A 20,253-nucleotide genomic window follows, 5' to 3' on the forward strand; every position below is an offset into this window, starting at 1 on the left:
TATTAAATGCAGAATTCTTTTTATTCCTTCATCTTTCACATACAAAAAGTTCTAAGTTCTAAAATAAATGAACAACAGCAAGGATGAAAAAAAAAGTAGCCCCCTTCTTTGCCTTGCAATGTCAAGCTATCCTAGTGCCCACCTGAAAATGGTGACTTCCCTCTCCTATTCCTATCCTTGCCCTAGGATATCTCTCTGAGCCTCAGTGCTGCTTAAGTCTGATATCAATCCCACAGCTGTGAGCTGCCAGGGTACTTAAGAGTTTGTAGCACATGATTGAGAGAATCACTGTCTTTCACTGTTTATTTCTAACACAGGGCACATAAAGGGTATTAGCTACTTGGTGGGCAGTAAAAATCCATACTATGGGCCGGGGCTGTACCTCAGGGGCTGAGGCTGTAGCTCAGTGGTAGAGCGCTTGCCTCACATGTGTGAGGCATTGGGCTCGATCCTCAGCACCACATAAAAAATAAATAAATAAAGATATTAAAAAAAAACTACATAGACTTTTTTTTAAAAATCCATATTACATGCCCTCCTAGTAACTCAGCAATTTTAGAAAAATATTTTTCTTCTTTCTTTACTACAACCTAAAGTTCTACAAGGATACATACTCCAGTAAGTTTAGAAAAGTCATGCCAATGACTTTTAAAACTCTTCACAAGTAGATAATGGCAACTTTCGAATGTGCTGCTAACCCCAATAACTCCTTGCTAACGTGGGGTTTTAACATACCTCTTGGCCAGCCAGAATTTGGCTTTGGTACAAACAGTGATGTCAGTCAGCTCCTGAAGAAAGTCTGAACTTGTTCTGTGTTTGGAGTCCATGTAGGCTTTCAACAAATGAAAAACCTAAGCCGAGAGAGAGAAAAAGCAACATTCTGCTGTGAAAATGTATCTTTCCTAAATGCTCAGTTCTTCCCTTTAGGTTTCCTCCAAATACTTCCCTTGGAGAAAACAGACACCTGAAGAATGGGGTGCTGCTCTCTGCAGAAAAGCATGTGGATTTTGGAGGAGGGAGCAGTGGTGTCAAACCTGTGGCCTTGACCCATAGTTGTGCTCTGTGTGCCTCACACAATTCCAAAAATTGGGGACTATTCTGTGACCACACAAAAATTTATTATTAGAAACAATCTATCATTTATTTCAGCAAAGAAACACAAATATGTCAGTAGTTTTACATGCAAATAAAATGTGCATTTTCAAGTCAGTCTTCCTATAGGAAAAATAATTTTGAGTGTCCAAGCTGGTTTAACACTGTGGGTTCATCAGAATAGTTTTGACTAAAAGAGCAGGCACACCAATGCTTGCCTTGCAAATATTGAATAATGATATGTGGATTAAAATTATGTATATATATATATATATATATATATATATATATATTTAGCAGATCTATCCTTAGGGGTCAGAAGTGGGGACAACAATGCAGATGTGTAACCCCCAGCCTTACATGACATTATACATTAGAATTAAACAGAGCAAAGCAGGTCCTGTTGTGCCTATATTTAGAATGATGGCCATATTCCAACAGATAAGTGACTAAGGCCAAGTGCAAGTGTGTGTGCTCAATTCACACTCAGCAATGACATCCATGAAGCTCTGAGAGGAGTACAAATCTGCAGGGAATGAAAGAGAATAAGGGGTGGGCAAGAGTTTTTGACCTTAGCTAGTGCCAAGGAGAAAGATACATGTCAGAGAAATCTTTGGTCTCAGCTCCCTTATCTAAATCCAGGGGAAGAGGTAGGTGGGTGGAGGAAAGCAAGAAGAGATAAATGCACCAAGAACTTTGAAGCCTATTTTAATGGTATTTGTTTTCTTTCCCTATTCAGATCCTTTGCTGAAGCTGCAGATAATTTTTTCTAAGTAAACAGAATCAACTTTTTCTTCTTTCCCATCTGCCAACAAGGGGCTGGGCTCACGGTAGTAAAATAATTGAGAGTTCAATATGGAAAGAAGTAACAAGAAATGTGAGAGGCCAAGATGAAATAGATCAGGTCAGGAACAGCGGTACACCCCTATAACCCCAGGAACTAGGAAGGCTGAAATAGGAGGATCATAAGTTCAAGGCCAGATAGGGCAATTTAAGGAGACCCTATCTCAAAATAAAATAAAAGGGTCTAGGGATATAGCTCAAAGGTAGAATGCTCCTGGGTTCAATTCCCAGTCCCCCCCCAGCCACCAAAAAAAAAAAAAAAAACACAACAAACAAATAAAACCCCCCAGAGCTGTCAGAACCTTGCTGGGTGACCTGCCAGGTATTCTGGGGTCAGACATCTGCAATCACTACCAAGAAATACATGCTGAACACATTCTGTTTGGAGAATCAAAGTAAGTTTTGATTACTCTGTTATATGTTACTACTATTTTTTTTTTCTGAAACAGAAGTAACTGTATAGAATAATGCACACAGTCCCAGTGTGGAGACTGGAAATGCTTTCTCTAATAAAGGATCTGTTATTTCAGAAGCAACAGATCAAATGTCACTCCCTCACCACACCCCCGCAGGGACCCAAACCACCCGGCCTGGAGTCTGCAGAAGTGGGTCTGGCTGGGGCTTCTGTTCTTATGTGGTAACTGCCAGAGGGAAAAATACCTCCCTCAGCCTCAATCCCCACTGTCCTGAAAGAGCTGGCACAGTCACTGGGCCTTGCTTTCTTTTCTCCACAGCTGCACAAAACCAACCACCAGGCTTTTCATGGTGTCACAGGATTGTAATTAATCAGCAGACACCACAAAATACATGACTTTGGAATTTACTTGTAAAGAAAGCTGTGAGATTTTCAAATGCTTCTCATTTAGAAGCAATCACTTCAAAAATAACTCCTGATGGATGTTTATACTTAGTCCTATATTTGCTCACCTTGCTTGGCAAAAACAAGACTGTTTTTGAAACGCTTGGTAGCTCTGGTTTAGGAAAATCAGCCTACAGGCCCATCAGTTCTGTTACCCTGGGCACAAACCAGACAACAATTGTGATCCTGGTTATTCATCAGGAAGGGAAAGTGATCTGTTCCCATGGGTCAAATGAAGAGAGAGGTACACTTAGAAGAACTGGCAGAAAGAAGCAAGCAGAGTGACAGAGTAATATAAATGAAGCACAGAATCGGAGCAGTCACAGAGGAAATGAAGTAGAAAAGACAAGGAGGAGAAAAACAGAGGAAGGGGAGAGGGAAGAAAAGTTTTAAAAGCAAATGTATTAAGTAATTTGGTGACTTTCAGATAATATTTTTTCTTTAAAAAAATCAATGAAAATATTTGAACACACAACCACCTTCACATGACATTTAGTGTTGGGTTCAAGGAAAAAGAGGCCATCTTTTGGTGTGAGGTCCAGGCAGACAGCCAGGCCTCTGGAACTGGGATCTACAGTGAGATCCAGGCATACTAGGCAGCTCCAACCTGAAAGGTCATTTGTCCACCAGCTCTTAAGGCTGCCAGAGGCAAGGCTACTCCTTCTCCTTTTACCTCTTGCCTATAGTTCTGATCCAGAAGAACTTCTGGGCTAAGAGCATGGTTGGGCCCAGGCCTGGGATAATTTGCAAACAGCCTGTATCCCACACTATCCTGAACCAAGCACAGAAAATCCAAAGCTGCTAGACCCAAGGTGGAGGGTAATTAACTGAACACACATGAGAACTCTGAGAAGTTTGGTGGGGTTTCTTGTTGTTGTTTGGTGACACTGGGGACTGAACTTAAGGGGTGCTCTACCACTGAACTATATCCTCAGACCTTCTAAGTTTTACTTTGAAACAGCGTCTCACTAAGTTGCCCAGGCTGGCCTCCACCTTTTGCTCCTCCTGTCTCAGCCTTCTAAATTGCTGGTTTGCACAGCTGTATGACCATAACTTTCTCTTTTATTTTATATCTTTTTATTTATTTATTTATTTTTGGTACCAGGGATTAAACCCAGAAGTGCTTATGCACTAAGCTACATTCCCGGACCTTTTTATTTTTTATTTTGAGACACAGTCTTGTTAAATTGCTTAGGGTCTCACCAAACTTGTTAAGGCTGACTTTAAACTTGTGATCCTCCTACCTCAGCCTCCTGAACCCCTGGGATTACAAGTGCATGCCACTGTGACAAAAAAGATTTTAAATGGTATCAAAATATTGGCATTGCCAACAGAAACAGTGAATCTTAACATAAACTATGGACTTTGGTTAATAATGATTATCAATATTGGTTCATTAGCTGTAACAGATGTACCACTCTAATGAAGATATTAATAATAGGAGAAAACTGGTGTGTCCAGGGAGGAGAGGAATATATGGGAACTTCTAATACTATCAATTTGATTTTTTGATAAATCTAAAATTATTCTTGAAAATAGTCTAGTCATTAAAAAACATACATATTCATATAGCTTGGGGGACAGCAAGCATCCTGTGTGACAAGAGCACAGCCAGGGTGTGCAGAGGGTGGTGGGGTCAGACTGGGAAAGTACTTAAAGGTAACCTGCTGGGATGAGCATTGCCCTGTGGACAGCAGAGGCCTCTTCAGAGAGCACTTCAGTGGGGGAGCTGTGACCTGGAGAGGAAAAGTCAGTGGGCGGGGAAGGGGGGTAAGGTGTGGAGGGCCAGAACCACAGCAAGAGTCTAGACAAGAGATGGGCGCATTGAAAACAGGGCTCAAGGCCAACAGTCTGTGGGCTGAGGCTTTACTTGGCCCCTACAGTACTTTTAAACCAACATTTATGAATTGGGAGATCACATCGAAATCATCCTGATTCCCCAGTTCTTTTGGAAAGTCAAAAGATCTAGCTGTAGCTGGCCCACCTTCTTGCTGGCTGACAGTCACCTGGCTGTGGCTGAGCAAAGTGTGGACAGAGAGGGCCATGAGTTTATCCTCACTGCCCGTCTTGGCTCACTTAGCTACCTGGCCTGAGCAGGGCTCTCATTTTGCAACTTTCCCATCTCACCCACCCTATCTCAACTCCAGCAGCAATGGTTCAGAGGAAAGGATCCATTCTTCTGGGGGCTACAAAGTAGGGCTTGACAACTGCTGTGGACATGGAGCTGAGGGGCAGCTGGTGAACCAGGGGCATCTTTCAGGACCAGGTTCATAAGAGAATACACAACAGGTCTGAGAATGAGGGAGGGGACTTAAAGAGTCTGGCTGGGAACATCAAGGTTATGGCTGCTCTAATTAGGGCAAAACCAGGAATTCATCTGTGAGGAAAGAAAGCTCAATTAATAATCACATCAGAACAAACAAAGAAAAGATAGTTATTACCCCCCTAGCTACAGCATGCCCCTTGGAGAAGGGTGAGGGGTAGACTTAGAGTTGTCAGCAAAAAAGAGACCAAAAGTACAGAAGACCAACAGCACTTCCCATGACTATCACAGGCATGGGACGGTCAGCCCTGCCTTGGAGAGGGGTGGTCACTGAAGAAGCAGGAAATGCAGAAGAGGGCCAGAGAATGTGCTGGATTTCTTGCCCCTAAGACACAAGGCTCAATGAAACTCCATGTGGAGAACCTGTAAGTGGTTACCTTCTGTCCCCAACCCCACCCCAACTCTAAACAGAGAGGGCCAGGGGAGCCCCAGGCATCTGTACAAAGCTCAGGGTCCACTTGGGCAGCACAAAATCTTAAAAGCAACTCCAGAGAGCAAAATATAAGGCTCTCTGAATAAATGCCACAGGATTAAAAGGAGTCATGAGGCAGTTCCCTGAAAAAACTCACACTGCACCAGTAAAATATGTCTGGTTTATGCTGCTGGACTAAAATAGTGACTTGTGTTAGACAAGATCAAGGTGATATATTGCTGTTTGGGAATGCAATGCTGAAATGGGTTTTCCTCTTCACCAAGCATGGCTTCCAGGCAATTTTCCCCCTTATAAAATCAACAGCAGCTGAGCTCCAGAAACCAGCAGGATCCAGCAATAATAGGACAGTGAGACAGGCCATGAAAAAGGCTAATGCCAGTAAGAAAAGAGATTCTCATTTCAAAGGCTAGATCTCTATGGAGTGAATGAACTGGAACCATTAGCAATCCCAAACTCTTCGAGATCAACCAGTACCTCCACTTTTGGAACTGTATTTTCTTAAAATCAAATTCAATCTTTTCCTTTTGCAGCATGCAGACTGTGAGTGCGTACTTTTGACCCTATCACATTTAGCCAAGTATAAAAGTCCTGTCTCTGCCTTTCTGCCTCTTCTCTCTGCTTTGCTCTAATCCCCCAGCTAAGTCAGTGCTGCATTTTTCCAAACTCAGTGTTTACACAGGGTTTTATTTCGGCTGGTAAAACATCTGTATTTTTTCAGGGACTTAAATAAATGATCTATGCCGGGAATGTACAGTATAGGGTGATGTCAGGCCCCCTTTTTTTCTCGACTCACTGGGCAGAACAGGCAAACATTGTTTCAGCCTGTAGTTGGGAAGGTGAATATTTATCCTATCGACTTAATTCATACAAACAGAACTAAAGGCAGGCAGGCAGGCAGAAGTATTTTATGGCTGTAAGTGAGATTGCAAGCTGGAAGTGGGGGGAGGCTGAAGGAGGGTCTAAACTTTCTAATTCACAGAAACATGCCTAATCACATAACTGCTGGGAAACGGATACAGCAAAAGTCATTTAAAAGGCAGATCTGTGCTTGCATGTGTGTGTGGAGGAGATGGGAAAGCAAGAGAGAAAAAAGTTGTCTAACCTATATATCATTTCTAATCATGTCAAGGTGGGTTAGGATTTGCTTTCTGCTTCAGGCATATCAATCAAATCCCGGCCCAACTGTGTTTTCTCAGGAGCACCCCTCTTGCTACAGACTTCCAAATTCAGGGCAATGCTTGCAAGGCATATGTACCTGCCTATGTCACAAGAACGGAGAGCTCAATGTCCTATTTTTTATTGACAGACCAACTATTACCAGTCTTGAGGGTCAGTGTGGGCTACAGACAGAACCTTAAGAAACTGGAGCCCCTTGGTCCAGTTATTCCCTAGAAGAATGACTTAGTGGGCATGTGCCACTCACACTCACCCACCGACTGAACCCTTCGCCAGAGGGCAGGCCAGGAAGCATTTCAAGTGGTTGCTCCCTGTCTACCAGATGAGACCACATCCTTAGGAAGGTCTTGGTAAGTTCCAAAAAGGTGACTTCACTATATTATGTTGATGCTACCAGGAAGAGGACACTAATTACAAAGTGTAATTACTTCCTACCTAACTCTGGCTGGGGGAAGAGAATTGTAGGAAATAGGCCATAAATATCTTTAAGGACTATAATGTACAAAAATACCATCTCTGTGAGAACTGAGCAAATCATTTTGTGTCTCAAATCTACCCCTCCTTTCCAGAACATTCCCACAGTCCTGTTCAGAATCCAAAAGACCTTGTACCTAGATGATGAGAACAACCTAATCTGGCAGGTCTCTCCCTCTTATACAGATTTCACACACAGCTGTCAGAAGTTCTAAAGCCAAGCTCAGAGGTATCACTCCCAAGTTCAAAATCTGTTAATGACTTTCAATCTTCTTAAGAACATACTGGGAATTGAAGATTCAACTAACCTTTCTGGTTTCACTTCCTGTACATTCTCTATTGCATAAAACCTGTTCTATGACCACAGGAGATGATTCCCCATTCCTGACAACCTATCATCTTTATAGAGTGAGTGAGTATATATTTATCTTGGATCATCTCTGGCCTGATGTTTCAATTTTTCAACACAATCAGGAGTCTTGTCACCCAGCAGTAGTGTCAAAGGCCCCTACACTGACATAAAATTGGTTCTAACCAAAGAATTTCTAATTTCACTTATGAGAAACTATGTATAAAAAATTAAGTTATATTTATTTGCAAAATAAGGCTCTGTTTAGATTCCTTAGGAGAACCCTTTTCTATACTGGCTAATTTAACTTTTCTGTCTATCTGGATCTTCAACTATTGAGATTCCTTAAAGATAGTACTGAGATCTGTAAGGAACTCTTTGATGTAGCAAACTTATTAATTAATGAAAAATAACAATTTGTTCAGTCAAAACACAAATCAGAGTTGGGTGCCATGGCTCATGTCTATAATCCCAGTAGCTTGGGAAGCTGAGGTAGGCAGATTTCAAGTTCAAAGCCAGCCTCAGCAATAGCGAGGCGCTAAGCAGCTCAGTGAGACCCTGTCCCCAAATAACATACAAAAAAGGGCTGGGGATATGGTTCAGTGGTCAAGTTCCCTGGGTTCAATCCTCAGTTCCCACTCCCCCCAAAAAACAAACAACAGCAATGCAGGAGGGGGTAAGTGGATAGAAGAATAAATGAAAGGAAATTAGTCAATAATTGATCACTGTTGAAGCTGAGTGATGGATACACTGGGATTAATTATATTACTTGTATACATTTAAAGTTTTCTACAATATGAAGTTTAAAATATTCAGAGAGGGAAGAAAAGAAAAAACAGTAAAATGTATGTAAGATACAAAGATGAAATTAGTAAAGAGCTATGATCTTGTGAAGGAAATAAGAAATGTGCATAAATAACTGAAGTTTAAGTGGAAAAAATATAAGTGCTATAAGATAGAAAATACAAGGTCCAGAGATAAACTTGCTGGAAATTCTGCATATAGAAATAGAATACATAATAAAAATGACATTCAGGCTGTAGAGAAAAGACGGATTCATTCAAGAAAAAAATACTAAAACAACCAACCAGTCCTTTGAGAAATAATATAATTGGAAAACTACCTAAAGCCTTGTACTGAGGTAAATTCCAGATAGATAGAAAAAAAGAGTCCAATGTAAAAAAAGAAAGTATAAAAATGCTAGAGAAAAAATGTTTTATAATCTTCAGGTAAAAAGGGTTTTTATGAAGAAGCTGGGTGTGGTGGCACACCTCTGTAATTCCAGCTACTGGGGAGGCTGAGGCAGGAGGATCACAAGTTCAAGGGCATTGTCAGCAATTTAGAAGACCTTATCTTAAAATACAATATAAAAAGGGCTGGGGAGTGGCTCAGAGGTAGAGCAGCACTAGATTCAATCCATAGCACTCCACACAGACACACAAAAGCAGAAGCCATGATGGATACAAAGGATGTATGGATGTGTAAAAAGCACTGAGAACTTCTGCATACCAAAATCTACTGTGAGAATATTCAAGAGTGAAGATAAAAACTGGGGGAAATATTTGCTGATTCCTTATCAATAACAAAAATAAAGTTAAATACGGCAGGGATTCCAAGAGTTTTTCAGTTCATAGCCCGTTCAGTACCTCAATAATATTTTAATGGTGCTCTCTTGGCCAAAGGAAATACCTAATAGTTTCATTAAGTAGGTATATCCAAACAACCCAATAAGTATTTATGCCCTTACAAAGTAATGGTTGTTTAAAAAAGTGACACATAAAAGTTAAAAGAACGTATGTGTATCACTTCATTCTTAAATAACCACAATACTTAACTCATGGGACCCGTGTGCCTATTGGATATTTCATAACTGCCCAAGCCTTAGAATCATTAGACTGTACCACTTTAATTTCTGTTCCATGTTGATTTCTCATGGCTCTTGCTTTTTATCACAGTAACTATCAAATACTCAGTTTTACTACTATCAAAAGGAATGTAGTATAATTTAGAGTTGTTAACTCTAAATTACTTCAAGTCAGTCATTCACATATCATCTGACAGATGGCAAGTGTCACTGTGCTTCTCCCCCAAATTTAAAATTTGGCATACACTTTGGGAACTGCAAGTATTTAGCAAATAAAATAAACAAACAATTCACAGATGAAATATAAATAGCCAATAAACATGAGAAAATGTTTCATTATTGTTTAAAGAAGTACAACAATGTTTTTTTTTCAACTCATAAATTTGGCACAGAATCTTTTTTTATTGAATGGGTAAGATCCAATTAATATCTGGATAAGAAAATAAATACTCATTCATCATTGGTGGGAATATAAATAGGCACTACCTCTTTGGAGGGTAACCAGCAGAGCCATGTTGTTGCATACACAATGTGTCCCCCATGTTACTGGGGCAAAGCAACAATCTAGAGGTCTAGCAGTTGCCATCAGAATGGAAAACACATACTTTCTTCAATCTTGCAAAATCTACTTCTAGGAGTTTATTTGCAGACATCCTTCCATGGGCGGACTAAGATACAGATGCTCAAGGATAACCTTCAGCAACACTGGTTGTACCAGGAAAGTTTAGAAATGACCAATACAAAACCAGATGAAAACAATCATGGGATATTCCTACAAGTGGAGCCAAACTATATAGCCATTCAAAAGAAGTGTTGGAGATATATATGGACAGAACTGGAAATATCCCCAAATCATACTTTTCTTTTTTTGGGTTGTGGAGGAGGAAATGTGCTGGGGATTGAACCCAGGGTTGTTTTACTACTAAGCTGCATCTCCAGCCCTTTTTAATTCTTTTATTTTGAGATAGGATCTTGCTAAGTTTCTGAGCATCTTGCTAAGTTGCTGAAATTGGCCTCAAACTTTCAATCCTCCTGCCTTTACCCTCCTCAATTGCTGGGATTACAGGCATGTTACACCATATCAGCTCCAAATCACACTTTTAAGTGAAAAGACAGGCTGTAAGGCACTGTGATCTCATTTTTATTAATAGTGGGGGGTGAGATTCTTATATTCAATGTTTCATATTTTTGTAATTTAGAAAGCTTTTACAGTAAGAAAATACATTACTTTAAAATCTTTTCCTTTGAAAGAATTATACTCATTTTATTTGTAAAAACAGTAATCTGTGTACATTTCCTTCAGCTTATTCCAACAGTGGTACCTTATATTAGTTTATATCAAAATTAGAAAATGAACAGAAACATTACTGTCAACTAGGCTATGTATCTTATTCAGTTTTCACCATTTTTTTACACGCATTGTGGCAGGGGATAATTTTATACAGTGTATGGATTTGTGTAAGTTCTACCACAATCAAGATACAATGTGGTCCTATCATCACAAAGGAAGAGTATATTACTTTTGGAACCAGAAACATTCATATATTTCTTAACTCCATTGTTAGAATGAAAATCCACATACTAATTATTGGGACAGGTGTCTATGTGGTATTTTCACCAAAAGATGGAATTTTCAAAGCATCAGTACAACGAAGATCTCATGATATCGCCAAGGCATCTCCCTGGTGTCCTCCTCTGACATCTAAGTTGCAGCCCTGTGGCCCTGGAAGGGCAGATCAGAGGAGAAGACCATTGAGGGGAGAGAAGGCTGCCCCTGGTGTGAACATGCAGCAGCATTCTCAAAAGTGGCAGTGAGATTTTCAGCGAACAAGGTCCAAGGACATGTAAATCTATTAAATTAATTTGCACTTTCCAGAATTTAAGGCAGCTCTAAAATTTGTCTTGTAAAGAGTTTTAATTATGGAAATTAGATGAGCATTCAGCATCTGGTCTTCAGGCTGGTAACTCACATTATCCGAGCTGTCCAGAGAAAGGGTTTGGGGCAAAAACATTTAAAAACCAGGGCCTGGACTGTGGCAGCCATGGAGTCTGAGGGTTTCCTGTGTACCGTGGTAATGAACAGACTCCTCTTTTTGAAAAATGAGGATGAATTTGTTTTCTTTTACTCTTTCGGTTGCAGCTTATTTCAAGGGTCATCAAAGTAAACAAAAGGAAAAGACTGTGAATCTTTAAAAGTCAAAAAGTGACAACTGTTTATAAAGTGTTTATATTTTCAAATGGAGGAAGGAAAAAAATTATCCCTCTAAGCCCTGAGAGACAGGACGGGGGTGGCCACTCCACCCCCCTCCCTGCAGTTTGTTTGTTCATTTGCCACTCAACACCTTCAGCAGCCAGGCCCAGGAACATCTGCTGTGTCCATTTTGTGTGGAATTATAAGTCTACTGGATGGCTGGGGTTTGTGGAATAAACCCTTCTGTGTCTCAAGTGAAGGCCTCTTGTAGCCCTTTTATTAATAACTGAACCTCCCATAATCCTGCTGAGCTATGTGACATCCAACATCCCACAGACAAGTAGCAGTAAGGTCCTTCCAAATCCTGAGCTCCGCTTCCTAAGAGAGTATCACTGTTCAGAGAAGGCAACTCTATAAGATCTAAACGAAGCAAAGGGCCAGTGAAATCAATCCTATGAGCCTCCTTTGATCCCTAAGAGTATTCAAAACCTCTTGATTCAGGAGTGTTCTTAGGTGAGCTGACAATGAACTCTGAGCAGTCATCATGAATGAGCTTCTAACTGAACTTTGTAACTGTTACTAGGCAAACTTCTTGATAACAAACCTCACATGGTATTAAAATAATCACCTAAAAGATACCTTTTACATCAGCATGCTAAGCGAATTAACCAAAGTACAATTCTCAGTCTACAGCAAAGACTTCATATCATTTCTCCTCGTCCATTAGGGCTCAGCTCCCCAACTCCCTCTGCAAAGTTCCAGGTCATGGCAATCTTTCCATCCTCTCATCCCACAGTATTTATTATCTGAACCACTCATTTGGCACATAAGAAATGTTGCTTTGATTGCTATTTATCTTTTTAAGTAAACCATGCTGTTTTATCTCCTTACATAACCTTGCCGGAATGCAAAAGTTTGTTGATTTGATTTTAAATTTAAGGCAATTACCTTGCGGGCTGAGATAAACAATACTTGCAAGGCAATAGTTAACTCCATAGTGAAAGTAAACAATGAAACTCCTTGCAAATGGGCTGGTGAACAAGGTAAGATGCCCAATGAATGCAAGTCTTAAGACTGGATATGCTTGTGATAGACCATCTGCCTGTTCCTCCTCACCTACTGACAGGCCATGGGATTTGTGTGAATTCATCATCTCCCAAACTCATTTGAGGAAACTCAGAATCTTTCCTCTAAATCTGCTCCATCGAAAACACTGATGCCGGGGCTGGGATTGTGGCTCAAGCGGTAGCGCGCTCGCCTCTCATGCGTGTGGCCCGGGTTCGATCCTCAGCACCACATACCAACAAAGATGTTGTGTCTGCCGAGAACTAAAAAATAAAAATATTAAAAATTCAAAAAAAAAAAGAAAACACTGATGCCTCTATGAAACCATTCTCCCTGGAACTATTATTTGTTGGACGCACAGCTGAGTGAAACAATGACGTCACTACCCACCCACCATGCTATGAACCTTTTTGGACTTTCCTTTTTCACTATATTGCTGGAAGGTTCTGAGAACCAGGTTTTTAAAGTTCAAAACTTTGATGGATTTTCCCTTTAACAACGCCCCCCACTCCCGGGACTGACAGCAGTGGGACAAGAGGACGTTCTTGGTTTCCACCAGACTCATACTGATAAACTTCAGTCTTTAAGTCAGTAACTGTACCTCTGGGGGATATCTGGCAATGTCTAGAACATTCCTGAGAGTCACAACTGAAAGTGGGAACATTCCTGAGAGTCACAACTGAAAGTGGGAACTACCAGCACATAGTAGAGGTCAAAAATTCTGCTCAACGCTCTACAAGGCACGATACAACATTTCGGAACAAAGAATTATCCAGCCCAAACTGTCACAAGCACTGAGGTGAGGAGCCCAGGACAACTGTCAGGTCACATGCTTTGTAACCAAGAGTAGGCTAGTGACCTTAGAAAATTACTTAAACCTTTCTGAGCCTTCATTTTCTCACTTATAAAATGGAGCTAATAAGACAACTCATCTAACAAGGATGCTGTGAAGTGCTTTGTAATTACTCTTTAAGAAATTTGTCTACCATGTTAATGGATGGTATGCTCTATGTGGGCAATTTGCAGCATCTCTGTCACGACCCCCTTGTCCGCAAGGAAGACGTGACTCAGGAATCTTCTTTCAGCAGTTTATTCAGGCCCTTGATATTCTTCTAATGATTCTTCTACTACCCGGAATAATAATTGGATGCCCCTCCCAGCCTTAATAAAGCACCTCGAACCCCAATGCAAAGCTGCCACGTGTACCCTTCTCACAGGGTGCTAGAAAATGACATGCCAACTTTCTCTGATAAGGAGCTGGGAACACGCCAACTCTCTTTGATATGGAGTTGTCCTTCACAGACCACAACGGAGCCAGCGCCATCATGTAATGGCAACCACAGTCCGCAGGAACGGCTCACCACACATCTCTCTCTGTGTTAGCATCTCTCCTCACTCCTTCTAGCCATCTCTTGACACTGCTCTTTTAGAATCTTTCCTATGCCTCTGAGTTCCTACTCTTCTTGTTTTTTTTTTCTTTCCTTTTTTAGTGGCATGTTCCTTAGCAGCACTTACTTTCTTAGTGGTCTCTGATGATTTTTACAGAGACTATGCTTTTTGGCTAATCATCTTACCACACTTCCCAACAATGACAGGTGTATGGCAAAGACAAATAATTATTATCCCTTGGGTGCTTTAAGAAGTATAGTCCTTATTACCAAGTTTGCCCTTTTTGCCTTAAAGCTAAATTTTCAGTGTTTGTGGTTTACACCTAAGAGTTGTGCCGTTAGATGTCTCAAAAGAATAATTTGGTGATTCTTGAAGGTATTAGCTTTGTTAGTTATGACCCTCTAGAGGTTTATCCTTAATAGTCTCCCAACTGCACATGTTCTATAAATTCCCATCTTCAGAGGTACAGTTTTGAGCTCCTTTGTGTTGCTTTGAGAGGCACACTCTTTTAAAACAGGTGAAGTAATGTAAGCACATTCTTGTTTTCCTAAGTATTTCCCAAGTGACCCAAATCAGGTAACACTTTAACAAATGCTTCAGCTTCCACTTAGGTCATTTTCTGGGTGAATCTGTCCAGTTTGCCCTTGCTTTATTCAAAGGAAGCCAAGTGTCTTTCCTATGTATATTAGTCTCAAAGAATGGATAGTTGGATATTTATAAAATGAATTTAGGCTTATGATCACACATTATAGTGTTATTTTTAAGGTGTATGAATATGTATGCATGAACCATGTCTCCACAAAAGGAAGAATCCTGGTTATCATGAAAAAGTTGTTCACTCAAGAAACCTCTGAAGTGGTAGGAGAAAGAGAGAGGAATTTCTAACCTGATCCCGAGGGATGCCTTCAACTTCAGTGGTCAGTGAGCTACTTTATCATCGGGAAAAGAAATGTACAGCAGCTGAGCATTATGAGGAAATGAGCAAGGTGCCCACCAACAAGGGAGTCTTGGTTCATAAATTTGTGGACTAGGTACGTTTACCCTTCTAGAGAGAAGCATCTCTGAGGTTGAGGGAGGTTGGTTTTCATCAGGAGGATACCTTTTCCTCATAGTCAAGTAAGCTTTTAATGTAATACAATAGACTTGAAGGCCCAGCAGAGCTACTAAACTGACTTCTTGGGTTGGGGATGTAGCTCAGTAGTAGAATACTTACTTAACATACACAAGATCCTAGGTTCAATTCTCAGTACCAAAAACCCCCACAAGAATAAAAACCCTGACTTCTCTGAGCTCAACTCTAGTAGCCTAAGCAGAGTTTACATACTCAGCAGTACTCACATTTGGGGCTGGAAGATGCTTTGCTGTGGGTGTTGTTCTGTGTATTGTAGGATTGAGAACCATTGTACTAAGCACTCTAGCCTGTATGCACCCACACATCACAGCCACTTTGGGAAGGTGGCATTTAGTACAGTTTCTGTCCTTATGAAGCACTAATTCACTCTGCAAGTATCTGTTGACATTTGCTTGCATGCCTTCTAAGCAGAATGAAGAACAAGTATTGAGGCCCAGGAGCAAGAAAAAGCCTGGGGATTAGAGAAAGGCCTATGGGATTAGGGTTGAATAAAAGGAAGAAAGCAGAAAGGGGTGAGACTGGAGACATGGGCTGGATCAGGTCTTTTTGGTGCTTATAAACTATTGTAAGAAAGATGATTTTAAGTGTGATGATAAATGACAAAAGGATTTTATGCAGGGAATTAAGTTAATCTCACCTGTTTTAAAAAGGCCCTTCTGTTCTATATAGAAAATAGGTTAGAAGGGAGAAAGAACAAGCAGTGAGGTCAGATTCGAGGCAAATGCAACTGTCTGAGGAAAAAGTGAGCACTGGAAAAGAACAGCAGTGTGGAGGTTGAGAGGAGAGAAGTACAGATACTGGTAGATGAGAAACCACACTAGAGAAAAGGGAGAGATCAAAACGTGATCTTGAGAGGCTGAGTGAATGGTAGTGCTATTTACTGAGGACCAGAAGATCAGTGGAGGGCCAGGTTTGTGGCTGGGCCAGGGGTAGAGTTAGATTACATTTGCCTCCTGACCTGGAGGTGCAAGGAAGATAATCTTATGAATTTATGGTTTATTTAAGGAAACAGCATACATCCTACATGGAAAGGAGGGTCTACAGCCAGTGACCAAGGTAAATATTATATACAGTTAAAATCAGCACTGAATCATATTCAGGACAGCCAGAAACACTAAAGAGATAGTATAGTCCTAATCTCCATCTCCGGTTAACTCCAGGGCACATACTTACTGAGAGAGAAGGGAATATTTAAACTGCTAATCCTTTTCTCCCTTTTATTTCTTAATTTAGTGCAGAATGAACTAATTAAATATGTTCTATGCAACCCCAATAAATGCAAAATGAGATTAATTTCACTTAAGAAGTAAAAAATACCAGCAAGCAAAAATTACTGTCCAACAAGTTGAACACAAAACCTCAAGGGTTTCAGTTAGTGAAAGTTCTGAGGAAGGTGAGTGAAGACGGAAAGCTCACTACCTAAAGGTCATGGAACTTTATTAGGAAAAAGTTACAGACAAGAGAGGACCTAAAATTACATTCACAATATTAGTAATTTCCCTTTGTGACCACTGAATCTCCAATCTCCAACTACTTCTCCAGATCTTCAAACAATTTAAGTGAAAAATGTAGGAGGTTTGATTGTTTCAATAGGATTGAGATATGAAGGTAGGGCAGAGAGGGGTTGGAATCCACAACACAGTACCAGAGGACAACTGGGAAAGCAAAAGTTTATATATAATACTTCCTAATATTGGAAGAATTAGAGGCCAAGAAACAAACCACCAGGATTTCAGTGAAGTTACCATCTAAGTAAAACAGGAAATTAAGATTCCCTACGTTTCTATGGACAACAGTATGATGATTCCTAAAAACATTTTAAACAGGATTACCACATGATCTAGCAGTACAGTTTTTGGGAATATATCCAAAAGAACTGAAAACAGGATCTTGAGAGATAGCTGTACACCCATGTTCATAGCAGCAATGTACATGAGAGTCAAAATGTAGAAGCAACCCAAATGTCCCGTGACAGATGAACAAAACGTGGCACATACATTCAAAGGAATATTATTCATCCTGAAAAAGGAAGAAAATCCTAACACATGGTACAACACAGATGAACTCTGAGAATATTATGTAATATTAAGTAAGACAGTCACAAAAGGACACTCTATGACTTCATTTACACAAGATATTCAAGAGTAGTCCAGCTCCAAGGCATAGAAGGTAGAATGGTGAGTGTCTGTGGCTGAGGGCAGGGAGAAATAGGGAATTTTTTTTTTTAATTTTTTCCCTAGCTGTAGATAGACACAATATCTTTATTTTTACTTATTTATTTCTATATGGTGCTGAGGATCGAACCCAGGGCTTCACACATATGAGGCAAGCACTCCACCACTGAGCCACAACCCCAGCCCAGGGAATTGTTTAATGTGTGCAGAGCTTCAGTTTTGCAGGATGAAAAAATTATGGAGATTGGCTACATAATAATAATATATGATTGCCTTTTCTATTTTTATGAAGAATATCACTGAGATTTTAATAGGAATTGCATTAAATCTGTATAACATTTTGGTAATATGGCCATTTTGACAATATTAATTCTGCCTATCCAGAAGCATGGGAGATTCTACATAGAAATCATGAAATTTATTTGGAAAAATAAGAGATCCATAATAGCTAAAGCAATCCTTAGCAAGAAAAGTGGAGTGAGAGGCATCACAATACCAGACCTTAAACTATGCTACAGAGCTACAGTAACAAAACAGCATGGTACTAGCACCAAAATAGACTTGTAGACCAATGGTGCAGAATAGAGGACATAAAGATAAACTCACCAAAATATGGTTATCTCATACTAGACAAGGGTGCTAAAAACATTCACTCAAGAAAATATACCCTATTCAACAAATAGTGCTAGCAAAACTGGAAATCCATATGTAGTAAAATGAAATTAAACCTCTATCTCTCACCTTGCACAAAAATCAACTCAAAGTGGATCAAAGACTTAGGCACTAGAACAGAGACCCTGCGCCTAACAGAAGAAAAAATAAGCCCAATTCTTCACCATGTCAGCCTAGGATCTGACTTCCTTAACAAGACTCCTAAAGCATAAGAAGTAAAATCAGAATCAATAAATAAGATGGATTCAAATTGAAAAGCTTCTTTTCAGCAAAGGAAACAATAATATGAAGTGAGAGCTTACAGATTAGGAGAAAATCTTTACCACATGCACTTTTGATAAAGCATCAATCTCTAGGATATATAAATAACTCAAAAAACTTAACACCAAAAAAACAAATAACCTTAAGGAACTGAACAGACACTTTATAGAAGAAGAAATACAACTGATCAACAATGTACGAAAAAGTTTTCAGCATCTCTAGCATTTAGAGAAATGAAAGTCAAAACTACTGATTTCAGTCTCACTCCTGTCAGAATGACAATCATCAAGAACATAGGCAACAAGGGGTTGGGGTTGTGGCTTAGTGGTAGAGTGCTTGCCTTGCATGTGTGAGGCACTGGGTTTAATCCTCAGCACCACATAAATAAATAAATAAATAAATAAATAAATAAATAAATAAGAATACAGGCAACAATAAATGTTGGTGAGGATGTGTAGAAAAAGGTACACTCAGGAACTGCAAATCGGTGCAATCACTATTGAAAGCAGTATGGAGATTCATCAGAAAACTGGTAATGGAACTACCAAAGACTGAATGTATTCTCTAATATGAGGATGCTAATTCACAATAAGGTGGGGGGCACTAGGGAAGAATAGCGTTACCTTAGACTAGGTAGAGGAAAGTGATGGGATGGGGAGGGAAAGTGGGGCTAGGAAATATAGTAGAATGAAACAGACATTACTACTGCAATATGGTTCTGCAACATGTACACAGAAAAAATGAAGTTATATCTCATCTATGTATGATATATCAAAGTGCATAAATGCATTCTACTGTCATGTATAACTAATTAAAACAAAAATATTTAAAAAAAATAATATCAATATACTTAACTCTACTGAACCGTAAACCAAAAAATGGCTAAGATGGTAATTTTTTTGTAATATGTACTTTATCACAATTAAACATTCAGAAAGATTTTTTTTTGGTACCAGAAGTGCCCAGGGGTGCTTAACCACTGCACTGAGCCATATCCCCAGTCCATTTATTTTTTTATTTGTTTGTTTTGAGATGGGTTTCACTAAGTTTCTTAGGGCTTTGTGTAGTTACTGAGGATGGCTTTGAACTTGTGATCCTCCTGCACAGCCCCCCAAGTTGCTGGGATTATAGGCATGCACCACTGTGCCTGGTCATTTATAAAATTTAAAAAACATTCCCTAGGGACTGGAGTTGTAGATCAGTGGTAGAGCACTTACCTCACAAGTATGAGGTACTGGGTTTGATCCTAGCACCACATAAAACCAAATAAAGGCATTAAGTCCTTAATGCCTTTAAAAAAATTCCCTATGATTTGATATTATAATACTGCATTTGATATTCTTTCTGAGATGTGTTTGGATTCTGTTTATAGAATTCATCTATTAAAAAGTCTATGGATGAACTACACATTTACTTTAGATTAACCAACTGATACTTTGTTCCTGAGTTAAAGACTCTTAGAAGCCCATTTTGATTTTTTTCAATCCCTTACTAAAGAGAAAGAGTGAGAGGAAAGTTGAGAGAGAAAGGGGGGTGGAGAGGACAACAAGTATAAGGTGCGGATTAAAAAAGAGGCAAGCTAGAACTATAACATCTATAACAAGAGGCAAGCTGGAACTATGCAGTAACGGAGGGAGGAATAATTCTCAAGTGATTCTGAGACACTGGAATATCTGCATGGATGGAGAAGGCCTGCTCTATTGCTTTTCTAAAATCCAATGTTTCCAACCTCTCTACTACTATATTGGGGGCATGGCATAGAGCAAATCTTCAGAAAAGTTTTACTGAAAAGAAAAGGAAAGGTCTCCATTGCAGACTTTAGAAGATGTGGTAGAGACTCTTATGATCAGTATGTCACCTGCATCATGTTAGGGAGATACAAAAGTTTATTCTTACATCACACACTTGTGCTGAACCGTCAACTTTTCTTGTAATACAAAATCTGTCTTCTCTCCG

The 20,253-nt window shown here is 39.7% G+C and overlaps 1 protein-coding gene across 2 annotated transcripts in view; it reads right to left on the reverse strand.

The window, feature by feature from the left end:
• LOC144372640 (tRNA-splicing endonuclease subunit Sen15-like) overlaps nucleotides 1-20,253 on the reverse strand; it is a 37,458-nt gene that overhangs the window by 14,924 nt on the left and 2,281 nt on the right. For both annotated transcript variants that reach the window (XR_013432591.1, XM_078035962.1), the window contains exon 2: nucleotides 736-851. Coding sequence is in view for 1 of the 2 variants with exons in the window: in XM_078035962.1 (XP_077892088.1) it covers nucleotides 736-851 (116 nt within the window). In the remaining variant the exon portion in view is untranslated. The remainder of the gene's footprint in view (nucleotides 1-735; nucleotides 852-20,253) is intronic.

The sequence above is a fragment of the Ictidomys tridecemlineatus genome, unplaced genomic scaffold (assembly GCF_052094955.1).
Source record: "Ictidomys tridecemlineatus isolate mIctTri1 unplaced genomic scaffold, mIctTri1.hap1 Scaffold_1399, whole genome shotgun sequence".
Taxonomy (NCBI): Eukaryota; Metazoa; Chordata; class Mammalia; order Rodentia; family Sciuridae; genus Ictidomys; species Ictidomys tridecemlineatus.